Source organism: Ctenopharyngodon idella, chromosome 19 (assembly GCF_019924925.1).
Source record: "Ctenopharyngodon idella isolate HZGC_01 chromosome 19, HZGC01, whole genome shotgun sequence".
NCBI classification, from domain to species: domain Eukaryota; kingdom Metazoa; phylum Chordata; class Actinopteri; order Cypriniformes; family Xenocyprididae; genus Ctenopharyngodon; species Ctenopharyngodon idella.
In genome coordinates, this window is record NC_067238.1 from 4,581,948 (window position 1) to 4,595,652 (window position 13,705).

A 13,705-nucleotide genomic window follows, 5' to 3' on the forward strand; every position below is an offset into this window, starting at 1 on the left:
TCATACCTTAATTAGGTGGTTTAGGTGTATTGTTGGAGCAAAACTCTGCAGGACTATGGCTCTCAAGGACCGGAGTTCGCCACCCCTGGCCTAATACAATCAAACTTCAGTAATAAAATACATCTTTGGCACACACAAAAAAAAAAAGAAAAGAAAAGAAAGAAAGAAAGAAAGAAAGAAAGAAAGAAAGAAAGAAAGAAAGAAAGAAAGAAAGAAAAATTGTGGAGTCCACTTTGTGGCCATGAATACTTAATATTAATAAAAAGTGAAGAACTAAATATTTCCTTCAGTTTCACTTGAGTGGCCTATATTTTCCATTGATAAAACTACATCCAAATGAATTTTAAGACAGATGAAGGAGGAAGAAAAAACCTGAAGACATTTTTCAGTGGTGCAAAGAAAAGCTGATGACAAATGAAAAAAAAAAAAAAACATCTGCTTGCATCTATAATGTACATATGTTATGTAAATGTGTGAAAAACAAAACCTGAAGACCCAATATTAATTCTTACAGAGGTGTAAAGTACTTGAGTAAATGTAATTAGTTACTATACTTAAGTATCTTTTTGGCTACTTTGTAGTTGTACTGAGTATCAAAGATATTGGCAACTTTTACTCTCTACTTGACTACATTTTTGAGCAAGTAAATGTACTTTTTACTCCACTACGTGTGAGATGAGTAACGCAATTACAAATTAAATTTTTTATGGCAGCTAACTTTTTCTGCAGCAGTTAGTTTCTGATATTAAGAAGCGATATCGCCATCTAAGGGCATTGAAGGTACTATATCTTGTGCATTTTGCCTTTACTCACCCAAAACTTGTCAACAAGGATACTTTACGTGAATATGAGTGCATTAGCAGGTAGTTGCTGATCGCAGATGTTTTATTTATTATGATGAGGAAATGACTGCAGTTGGTGATGAGGCTCAAACCAGCACATACAGTAGACTTTGACTATTTAATTTTACTTAACATTGTTTTAATTATCCGCTATATTGACAAGACCGCTTTGAAGGATATTGGTTTACTTATGGCCTTTCTGTGCACTTGAGCTGTAGACGTTTAAAAGGTTGTTGTGTCGACCTTGATTTATTGCAACGTTGAGGTGTTCAGTTTTATTTTGATTTTAGAAAATAAACTTGTAGTGGAGTCATTTTCGATGTAAGGTATCAGTACTTTTATTCAAGTATGGTTTTCAGGTACTCTTTACACCTCTGAATTCTTAAGACTAAAACATGGGAAAAATGTAGTCCAGGATTCTGTTAACCCTGGGTTTAGAATGACCCGTGTTTATATTTTAAGTGTCAAAACTAAAGCCTCCATATTCTGGTCAGATATGGCCCAAGTACATTATTTATTCAAAAATACTTGAATTATTAATTGTTTTTAATTTCTGTATTAAACTTATTTTGGTATTTTTGGCATAATATAAACAATGTCAAGGTGATACAGCTTTCTTGATATGATAATGGGAGGGAAAACTATCATTAAAAGAATGAAATTCTTGAAAAATAAAATATTAAATTTGGCATAATTTCTTATTGTGTAAAAAATAAATAAATTGCTTCACGGACCCTAATGATGTCACGGTGCAGGCAGGCAAGGATGAGAAGATGAGGATCTTGTGGAAAGAAAAGCTCAGCAATGACAAATAAAAGGAAAAAAGAAAAAAAAAACTATTTCTGCTTGCATCTATAATGTACATATGTAATGTAAATGAATTTAGGTTATCTTAAGGTACCTAATAAAACAAATGTGGGAGTTTTGTACCCAGTTATAAATGGACACCACTTGGATCACTAAAGATGCTTATGGCTGCTTCATCTTCATAATGGATTAGCGCAAACTGTGGAGTAAAGCGCTTAACATTAACCATCCACAATAGCTAAGGTATCGTCTCCTACATTTTCCCAATGTACCTGATCATACACAGAGTGTTTACCATCTACTGAGGACAGATATTTGGTAATACATGGCAATTATCTATTATCTCAGAAAATACATTTGTCTTTTACTCCATTTTTATTCTCAACAATTTTAAAAATTATCCAAAATTTAAAAAGGATCTTTACTTTAACTTAAAAAAATAAATAAAAATAAGGTAAATTAGTTTACAGCAATGTCCAGACTCATGGGAATCAGACTAGGATCAGCTTTTATCATTGCCTAAGAAAATGGTTTCATAAGTTGACAAACTACACAAAGCCCACACTTCAGAGTTTGAAGTAATTAACAACTTTGCATACACTTTAATTTGGTCACTTGAAACTTCACAGATTAAATCAATTCAAATGAACATCACAACAATTAAGTATTTGAATTGCCCCATTTCTTAAAACATAAATTGCCCAAGCTGGGGGAACACTTTGCAATCTGGTACACAATGAGATGCATAAAAGATGTTGAAGAACATGTTAGGGAAGGAACAACACTTTCTACACTAGAGGGAGACACAATCCATGTTATGCCTGATCCACTGTGACTAGGTAACACTTGAAATGGGCTTCTCAGTGAAGCTTCAAAATTGTCAAACTTTATCCTAAACTAATTTGAGCACAAGTTTTTGGTTGATTATTAAGTAATATTAAATTCTACATGTCATATACATGACTACAGACTTGCCCATTTTCCATACTGTAAGAATACCTGAAAGAGAAATGGTCACTTTTCCACTTCTAACGTTCACCAAAGCATACAGCCAACACTAGTTTTAGCATGTCATTTATTTATTACAACAGTTAAGACAAGATAACCGTCATAGATGTCAACATGTATTGCTATTTTTGCATTTCACATGTAAAGCCCCCCAATACTCATCCTCAGACTGTACAAAGAACCGTCATGTGCTTGCAGCAAAAAAAAAAAAAAAAAAAAAAAAAAAAAAACCAAGCTCCTAACCTCATGAAAGCAAAAAGCTCGAGAAATGCAGACAGTAACAGTCATGTTAAGGATTTAAGCACATCATACATGAGTCCCTATCAGGTTCTGAAGACAGCTAATATCAGACAACAATGACAAAGCTGCAGTCCAAATAGTGCACAGATATGTAAAATGAGAGTTGATCAAGATGTAAAACCACTGCTATATACAAACCAAAAGCTACATATTTTATTGTTGTTTGTTTTCTGAATATGGACCATGATGAAACCTTACTTTTTCTCATGTGAACACACAAACAAACAAACAAACAAACAAAAAAAAAAAAAAAAAAAAAAAAAAGGGGGGACTCCATAATTGTAAGTTTCAGTTTCCTTCACTGTTGACCTCTTTGGTTTCTTTGTTCTTTCGAACCTCTTCCAACTTCTTGTCCTAGAATTGAAGCAAAAAAACTATTAATTATTTTTATTACATAAAAGTCAGCTATGAAGACCACATCACGTTTGCAGTACCTTCTCTTTGAACTTCTCATTCATGGCTGCCATGATTGCTGTACGGTTTTCTTTGTTGGCCTCCATTTTCTGGTTCAGTTTCTCTTCTGCCATCTTGCTGAAATTGTTGTTTTCTTCTAGGGCTTTTTGAAGCACCTCCTTTTCATGCTCACGCTTCTCTGCTAAGTGCTTCAAAACCTCTGCTTCATGAGACTAGGGAAAAAAAGGGGGACAGAAAGAAAACAAAAGAAAAGAAAAGAAAAAAAAAAAAAAAGCCTTTAGTTATGTATGAGTATTTCAAGCTAGGACTATGACATCGTCAAAAGAAAAATAGCAAATGTACAAAGCTTATTCCAGTAACAGACTGAACAAAGACCCCTGTAACACACATCACTGCCTTCCCTGTACTTTTATATGGCCTTAACAAGGGGACACACACGCCCATTTATTGTTGTGTAACGCATTTCATGTGAATGTAAGTTGTAATTTTGCATGTCTTGTATGCAGGATAAAATGTCTGAAAATGTGTAAAATTATATATATATATATATATATATACACACCTTGCGTCTCTCTTCTGCGGCTTCTAGTTTTCTCTGGATCTCCTCCAAGGAAAGATCCTTCTTCTTTGGAGGGGAGAGAGGGAATTCACCCTTGGCATCTGGAACAGGACTCCCAATGATGACCTCAAAAGCTTGTCCTGAGGCACGCTTGTCCAGCTCCTTAACCTGAATATCTGAAAACAAGCTTACTTAACTACAGAATGCATGGATCATCTCTGCCTCATATTAATCCAGATCCAGTCACCTGCCATTTATTTATTTATTTTACACATGCATAAATACAAGAATCTTACCACTTAGAGAGGCCATTGCTGCAGAAGACTACAGGTCAAAATATGCCTGAAAACAAAATCAGCAACATAAGGGTTCCATGTTGTTAACTGCACAATATAAACCTTCATCTTGGTCATACTGTAGACACACGTTTACTTGTCTAAGATATTTCCCCCCATTTATCCTTATATGGATTTTATATAAAGTTCAACACAAATTGCATAAAATAAATTAAAAAAAAAAAAAAAAAAAAAAAAAAAAAAGACTAGTACTCAAATAGCTTTTTGCACTTTTAGTAAATAACTCGACTCCCCACGTGAGGACGCCCCCTGATGGTAGGGCGTCAGATTTTGCCACTTTTGGGAAACTGAGTCTCTAAATCACAACAAATTAACAAGTTTAGTTGTCGACATGTTGTGAATTTGGCGCGCAAAGGTTTTCTGCTCTAGTTCGCGGTGAAAAACTGGCGCGAATTCTTCAAAAACAAACTCACACTGCACCGCCCCGCCCCTCCCCTAAACACTACCTGCTCGTGTGAAAACCACATGCCGGGGGGAAAAAATTTGTTATTTCGTTGTTATTCGAAGTATGGCATTTGATGTGTTCCTGCTCTAGAATGAGACGCAATATCGAAGTGCACTTTGTGGATAAACAAAGGCGCTTTTATTAGTAACACACAGAGAACTGATCCAAACAAACAAAGACAGTCAAGCGGCACCTCGTGCACAGCTTCGCCCTGCTCTTTCTGCAACTCCATGATCTCGCATAAACACATACAACACTATGCAACCCAACCGTTTGCGGTGTACTCTAACCTGCAACAATGCTTTAATGGAGATGAATTACACGTACATAAACACGACATGCATGCAGAATAAGGGGGGACAAAAAAAGTACATGGAGCTTTAAACAAGCATTCTGATGCATTTCAAATGAACGAGTTACTGAGACAACTTTTCGAAATATAGGTCAGAATTTGTCTTCAATATTTGTTTCAGGTCATACCAATACAAACGAGCTTTTATTTAAATGTTACTTATACACGGCCTAAACCAAGACATAAATCTAGACATAAACCTTTCAGTGCAGATAAACCATGAAATGCGTGTTAGATAAAATTGACGCATTGACAAAAATAAAAACATGCAAGCCAAATAAATATACATCTACACTTGAATAATTCTACGCATATGAACACAAATTAATATCTAGCATGCCATTTTCAACAACTATATCACAATAATACAGGCACACCCACCTTCAAACAAAAAGATCCAGGTTTGATGACAAAGCTCGCCTCGCGCCGTTTTCTTGCCTCAACGCATGTCAAGTTCGCGCATAAAAGGATCGAATTTATGTCGTCACATCGTGTTCTTGATGCCCATTGGCTGCGCTCACTGGCTCCTGGATAATGTAGTTCTGTTTCAAACAAAACAAGACGTTTAAACAATACCATACAGCGGAATATTTATTTATTGCCAATGCCATTCTTGCTACTATTGAGATTCAGTGGGCAACAATGGAAGACAATATAAAAATAGTCTCTGTTCACTTCTCATGAGTAGTTTGAGTCAGATGCGTTATGACAGCGCCTCTTGTTTTATTGAGACGGTTATGTAACAACGTCAAAGCAGGTGATGGTAGGCTAACTGATGATGGGAAACCATGGTTTATGTCTTGTCACAAACTTCACTTTGGTAGTGAATAAAACACATGGGCATGGATGTTTAAGGAGATGTGTATGTAGCCTATAGCCTATGTTAAAGCCTATAAGCCTGTTACATGTGTTAACAGGCTTTTTTTTTTTTTTTTTTTTGTCTCATTTTAAGTTTCTAATAGGCCTATAGTTAAATTATTCATGAAGATAATTACAAGGTGCCATTTTTCTTTTCTTTTTCTATCTTGTACCAAACCAGTGTTTGCATTAATTAACTTGAGTGACCATTTAATACCAGCAGACAGATTTCCATGTCTGTGATTTTGCATTTATTTCTAATAGTCATATAATTGTGTCAGTGTCAGTCAATATGAACAGTCTCATGAAAGCAAAACATGATGTGGGCTGTCAGTCATACATGAATAAAGTTGATAGCATAACTTACATAAAATTGATAACATAAATTGATTTGTTTTCTGGCAGCATTTCATGTCTTGTTACAGGTTACAGGTCTGGCGTCTGCTTTTTTCACATGCGTGTTAGCCATGACTGATTACTACATCATTTTCCATATTTGAAACTGCATAATGTCGCAGAGCAAAGGGAAGTGACTCATCATATCACCATTAAAAAATCCCAGGCAGCACAGGGATTTAGAGTAATACCTTCACCTGAGCACGGTTGGACTATCAAGCTATTTTGAGACCATCTCTGCTAAAAACATTAACTCTGTGTTGTTCAAATATGTTTGAAGTGAACTGTAATAAAACACAAATGGATTCTGAATGTCCATGCTATGCTCTCAGTGTGGCATCTGTGTCTATTTCAAAATGGGCAGGGAACCTGAAAATAGCTTCTGGTTATTATTTAGCTCTTCAAACTCTCTGACAGTTTGGGAGTGCAGGATAAAAGTAGATTTTTAAGCTTTGTAAAACAAAGCTATTTAATGTTAGGATATATTTAGAATCTCCTGTTCCCAGGCACAGCACAGCGAAGTTTTCACAGCACTGATCTATCTCCATTGGTGTGTATTCAGAGTCGACCACACATCTGACTGATTTTCTAATTATAGTCCATTGATTTTTTTTGTCAGCTAATTTGTATGTGTGGAGCTGCATGCTGTCGTCATTCCATTTACTATTGATCTGTGCTGTCATTATTACATTTGAATCTATATCTTTATATTTTAAAAATGTGAGTGGTGGTTGCCTATGAAAATTGCAAATCTTGCCACCACAATGCTAGGATGTTCTGGGAGATTGTTATAGAGCAGTGCTTAGACAGTTGCTTATTTGCCCAATTTGAAAACAAGCTCCAAATTTTGCACTATAATCTATGTCTTGAGTTTATGCACTATAAAGTTATACACAAAGCTATTAAACTAAGGGTATGAGCAATATGTAATGGTTGTGTTTGTCTTATCAAATGCCAGTAATCGTTTATATATGTATACAGTACATTTATAATGCTAATTATTTTTGCATCATTTTTTTGTCAGTCTACTGTGGCAGTTAACTTCTGTCAAAAGTTCTGCCCAAGACTCTGCTGCATGGTCCATATGTAATCATCTTAGAAATGCTGATCAATATAATGTGTATGTGTATCCAGGCACAATGGTGGAGGAACAGATGGTGTTGGGTAGCTCCATGCCAACAAACCACAAGCCAGTCTGTGTAGGACAAAAACATGCAGGCATGAAGAAAAAATGTTGAAACGGTGTACTCTAACCCATGGACACACAATAGTGACACGATACAGCACCAAAAAGTTATTATACAAAAGTAAACAAAATATCCATAATATCAAACATAAAAATGTATTCATTTTATGTAAGGGTCCCATAATTTGGCCAGTATTTTTGCACAAATCACAAACTGATTATATAGCAATCACTCAATGTCTCAAAGGAGTTCTCAGAGCAGTCGACTCAACACACCATCACTGTTTTCTTCGTGGTCAGCGTACGGGGAGAATAAGTTGTCTTGTTGTTTCTGAACACAGAGCTTGACCTGTTTTTTTTTTTTTTTTGTTTTTTATGGGTTGGGGGAAATGAACCAGACAGCTACAGAATTTCTGTCTATACATTTAAAATTGGGCTAACATATCACTCTGTGAAGGTAGGATGCTAGAAAGAGCATAAGTAATGCGCTGTCAGTTTGATTTGTGTTCTACCGTTTCAGATATCCTACTGATAATATTAAAGGCTTTCCTTCACATTCTTTTAATCAGAAAAAAAAAAAAAAAAACTTGCTGTTTTAAATAGACTGACTTCAAATAGACTGGACTATTTCTTTTTAATCATGACATGTAATATGTGTTATTTAACTTGTTGAGCTCTGTGATCCTTTGAGAAAGCAAAATCAGTGTTTTAATATTTGCAACAAGTAAAAATGACTGTGAGTAACCTGTCAAGAAACATCCCTCACTGCTTATGCGGAGACTGGCCTTTTATGTCATATTAGTTACAGACTTGTTTATAAGAAACTGCTGTCAGATTAATACTGTACAATTTGTAACAGAGTCAGCAACAAGACTATGCCCAAGACTGGGATGCTGAATAAGTCAATGTTACCATAACACCACAACCCTGGGAGTATGATGTCACCAAGTGAGATGGAGCCACGAGAGGATGAGCAGTGCTGAGGAAAACACAACCCTGAATTATGTTATGAGCCAAGAGGCATGTCATAAGCCACTCAAACACAAGCAGGCATAGCGGATCTAAATGCAGCACAACCTTTATTATATACAACAAAAGAGAATATCTACAATGAGAATAAATGTAACAAAACAGTTTGCAAAGCAAAGACAACACTAGACAAAGAATGGAAAGAACTTAGAGCAATATAGACAAGATAATGAACTGAATATGAAACAGGTGTGAGATAATCAACGAACCAATGAATCACCATGACAACCAATGAAAACATACTTAGTAACCATAACAACAAAGGATAGATAAGAAATAATGAACACAAACTAAGGCCCTGTTTACACTAGCGTTTTCGCTTTAAAACGCATAACTTTTGCCATGGTTACGCCTGGCCTCTACAATACTCCGGAGTTTTCGACCCTCGAAAACAGAGACTTTTGGAAATGCTGCAGACCCCAATTTAGTTTGAAAACTCCAGATTGCTTTTCAGTGTAAACTGAACATGACAGTAACAGACCAGAGCCTTCTCTCTGATCTGTAACAGACCAGCCTCGACGACCATGTAAACAATAACATGGAGACGGAACTGCAAACTCATCATCCAAAGTGTGGATCTTTTCTAAAATGCAGTGGAAATGTTTTCGTTTTCATTTTAAAATGCTGTGTTAAAACAAAAATGCACTGAGTCTAAAAGACCTTAAAAATTAAAATGAAACTAAAACAACAACAGAATGTGACAATACCCTGGGGTGCCATTAGGACTAAGGCAGAGCCAGTGGGAATGAGGACTGAGGTGGAGCTGGAGGGAAGGAGCCCGGCAGGGCTGAAATATTGGAGGAAAGAGGTGCACCCGAAGGCCCAGAAATCTGTGGCGGAGGTAGAGCAACGATGATCCCAGGTGGAGCCGAGGGAGTGAGGAGCCAAGGTGGAGCCAACTGGTCAACGGGCTGAGGTAAAGCTGTAGCCTGGAGGGCCGAGGTGTAGCCAGGGGATCCATACACCAATGCGGAGCTAAAGACCAGGAGGCTTGAGGCATTGTAGCATCACTGGGCTGAGTCGGCAGAGTAGGAGCTGAGGAGCTATATGGGACCAGCATAGCCAACACCGATGAACTGGATGACTTAGGGTGTACTCTGAACCGTGCCCGAGCGCGTTTGACCCCCAAAGCATGGTTCACACGTTTGACAAGTGTGATCGCTCCGTTCCGTGCCCAAGCGCAGTTCATTTAGCCATCCCTGGCCCACCTGGAAGAGGTGGGCCAGAGCACGGTTCGGTTGGGCTTGAGCGTGGTTCACATGTGAAATCACGTGTGAAATCGCGCTCGGGCTTGGTTCAAGGCAACCGTGCCTAGTGTGAGTACACCCTTACTTGGAAGAGGAGGGAATGGGAGGCTGGGCAGGACCATTAGTGACGATGGAGACATGAGACTGTTCTGAGCCATCAGTGATGATGAAGACTTGAAGCTGGGCAGGACCAGTGATGCTGATGAAGACTTGGGGCTGGGCAGGACCAGAGGCGACAAAGAAGACTTGGGGCTGGGCGGAACCAGTATAGGAGGAAGGAGGAAGGAGGGAGGGCTTGGGCGCAGGAAGCCATTAGGAAATTGATTCATCCAGACTGAGGATAACATAATTCCAATGCTGGAGGATAGCCAATGCAAGGGGCGACCACACACTTCTTCATTCAGCTCTACCAAAACTCCCACAGGAACAGTAGGAACCAGATCACACACCTGATCAGACTGGGCAGCAGGCTTTGTCTCCATTATGGGCATTGGCTCTGGCTCGGGGTCAGTGGCGGGGATTAGATCTGGCTTGGGGTCCGTGGAAAAAGTATACAGAGGTTGTCATTGTCATAATGGATGAGATGGGCCAGTTTTAAAAAGTGCTTTGTGTGCTACTCTAGGGAACAATCCCTAAGGAAGAAGTGGAGGATTTGCACCGCTGCTAGATCCATTTAAATCATTTCCTGGTCTAGTGTTCTGTAACGTTATGATAAAGATGATGATGAAGCAGGCGTGGCTGATCTAAATGCAGCATAGACTTTATTTTATACAAAACAAAAAAGAATATCTACAATGAGGATAAACATAACACAGACTACAAAGCACAGACAACACTAGGCAATGCAAAAATGCTGCATTTATTTGATCACAAATACAGCAAATCAGTAATATTTTGAAATATTATTACAATGTAAAATAACTGTTTTCTATTTGAATAATAGAAAATTTAAAATGTAATTTTCTGACATTTCAGCTGGCATTACTTCAGTTATCAGTGTCATGTGATCTGTCAGAAATCATTCTAATATGCTGATTGGGTGCTCAGTTATTATCAATTATTATTGAGGCTCAATAGTTAATATTGGTTCTTGTTATTATCATCAATGTTTAAAACTGCTAAATATTTTTGGAAACCATTTTTCTCAGGATTCTTTGATGAATAGAAAGTTCAAAAGAACATCAATAATTTTATATATATATATATATATATATATATATATATATATATACCGATATAAATATAAATCAGACAAACACAAAAATATGTTTCAAAACCTGGCTAGTGAGCTGCCTTCTTTCAAAAACATAAAAAAGTCTTTTATTCCAACACATTCTAACATACACTGGTAGTGTAGTGTATATGTACACCCTAAAAGTGATATACTGGCCTGTACCACTCTTGCTGCCAAACTGCTTCTGAGAACCAGTCGTGCAAGTGGTGATGTCATTGCTATGGGACCTCAGTTTGTGTGTGTGTGTGTGTGTGTGTGTGTGTGTGATCCAAATTAGGACAAAGGATGAAGTCACCACCCAGAATTTCCCAAAATTCAAAGGAGGGAAGGCTAAAAGAGACCTGTGACAAGGTTTCCAGGTAGGCCTACATATCATGGCAGTTCGGAAATTAAATGTCTGATGAGTAACAATAAAAGATTAATGCTCTATCATGTTTGAAAATAATGTAACATTTATACACTACCGATAGTGTTGACAAAAGCAAACAGGAGGTAAAAACACATTTGCCATGTTTGTTTGCTTCTATAAGTCTTGGAACTCTTTAATTAAGTCATAATTTGTGTGAAAAGGAATAAAAGTTGATGTTTACTGCCACACTAGTGTTCATTTCAGCAAGAAACTGCAGTGAATTGTGTGGTTAGATATACGTTTTTGGTATTTTGCAAAAATTTTTATAAAATAAAGAATGGAAGCTGACACCTAATGATCTGTGAACGTCACAGGCAACACCCCATAATAGTGAGTTCCTTTTGGATGAAATAAGATAGTATTCAAAGATGATCTGTTTCTATAGTAACAAGTTACATAGCAACCATGGCCACTGAGACACTGCCTCACATGGCTAAGGCTTTGTGAACTTTCAGGGGAGAATAATTTCACAGTAATTGAAGAACAGTGTTTAATGTCAAACTGTAATGTCTGAGATGTGATTTGGGTGGAAAAGAGACTGTATCCATCCTTCTGTAATGTTGTGTCAAAAAAAGCTAGATGACATGAGTTCCAATCTGTCTGGGGATATTTGGCAAGATTTAAATTTTGCATTGTTAAATCTGCAACTATCAGAAATTATCACTTTATATATATTACACACAAATTTAGGGAAATACAATATAATAGGAACACATTTCTGGTTTAGTTTCACTGATGGGGCTGTGGCGGTACATAAGACAAAGATAGACACAGGAGTCTAGACAAGACTGGTCTAGAAATACATCAACAGGGGGAGTGTCTCACAGAGCCGGTTTAGTGTTCTTCAAACACACAGTTCTACTAAGAAAAAGAACACAAACCACACCGGGGTGGGTCATTATCTAATTTATTCTATTCAAAATATTACTGATAAAGCTTATGACAGTTTAATATACTCAAATATGTCTTTTTCTCTGTGGTTGAAGATGGTTTCTTCCACAGCTGTGTAATAAGCAAGGGCAAACATGTCTCAGTGTGTGAGAAAGAGGAAAGTCTCCATCTAGAGTACAAACATTGAAATGCACTATGACATCATAACTATGATTTGGGGGGGGAAATAGCATGATTGAAACAACTCATTTGTCATTATATGATATTAAGAAGCAAACGGTAAGTCTAGGGGTAATAATACAAATTATATATATATATATATATATTACTTTTTAATATTTACTTGTAATTATTATATAGGGTTTGTTTAAATCCTAGACCTAAGTATGAGCAATAGTATAATGATGACTATGAACATATTAAAATTTAAACCTTAACTTAATTTGGTTGCACTTTATTTTACAGTACGTGTACTTGCGTGTACTTATAGTGTACTTACCTAAGAAAATACTGGGTAATATAACGTAACTACAGGGGTTAAGGTTAGGTTTAGGGGTAGGTTCAGGGTTAGTACTGAGTTATTACCCATTTATTGTAATTACTGTTGTATGTACATGGAGAACAGGACTGTAAAATAAAGTGTTACCCTTAATTTTTGCATGCTGTGAAAGAAAACCTGGTCTAGATGTACAGTTTTTGTTTAGCACACAAAGTGGGTTCAAATCTCAACCTAAAATACAAATATATTTTATGTTAATAAAACAAACAACAATGCACCTGAGCTTGCAAAGTGAACAGCTTTGACATTTTAATATTTTCTCATATTTTGATTTCTGCTGCTGCCTTTTCTCTTGTGTACTCAGTTTTTTACAAATCTGTTTTTGAGCCAATCACTGTTTTTATTGAAATACAAAATGGCACCCACAATAACAGATCAAAAAGAAAAAAGAAAAAAGCCAACACGTGTCGGCAAGAGGCAAGTGTAGTCAGTAAGAATGTACATGACACTTCTGGTGGTAGTCTTGAAACTGCCATATCATCCTGTAATATGAAAACATCATCCAGCAAGACTGTTATTTATCATGTCTAATGGCTATAACATTTGTCCATTTATGGCAATACTGACATTATTTTGAGACATTTACATAATGAATATGAATGAATATGTGTATTTTGTGACTGATGCAGCTGTAGTTTGGCTCAAATATATCAAAGTTGACAAATAACTGCGATTTGTTAGATTACTCCATGTTTTTTTTTTTTTTTTTTTTTTTTCTAGTTCAGTGCTTAACCTACTTGATAACATTTTTTCTTCAAGTTTGCATAAGTCCAGACAAGTCACAACAGATTACAAATAATTACGAGTCAGTGA

At 36.6% G+C, this 13,705-nt stretch overlaps 1 protein-coding gene across 1 annotated transcript; it reads right to left on the reverse strand.

Moving 5' to 3' along the window:
• Window positions 1–2,214: 2,214 nt before the first annotated feature.
• stmn1a (stathmin 1a) lies at window positions 2,215–5,578 on the reverse strand. Its single transcript, XM_051872273.1, has 5 exons — window positions 5,465–5,578; window positions 4,227–4,272; window positions 3,934–4,106; window positions 3,392–3,583; window positions 2,215–3,311 (listed from the first exon to the last, which is right to left on the reverse strand). Exons 2-5 carry the CDS (start codon window positions 4,240–4,242, stop codon window positions 3,246–3,248), a joined length of 447 nt encoding a protein of 148 aa, XP_051728233.1. The 5' UTR covers window positions 4,243–4,272; window positions 5,465–5,578; the 3' UTR covers window positions 2,215–3,245.
• Between the last annotated feature and the right edge of the window lie 8,127 nt (window positions 5,579–13,705).

Excerpts from the sequence above, each read along its gene's own strand:
- stmn1a (XM_051872273.1), bottom strand. Across the intron at positions 3,584-3,933 it reads CCGCAGAAGAGAGACGCAAG|TCTCATGAAGCAGAGGTTTT; the intron begins GTGTGTATATAT and ends TTTTTTCCCTAG. Across the intron at positions 3,312-3,391 it reads ATGAGAAGTTCAAAGAGAAG|GACAAGAAGTTGGAAGAGGT; the intron begins GTACTGCAAACG and ends CTTCAATTCTAG.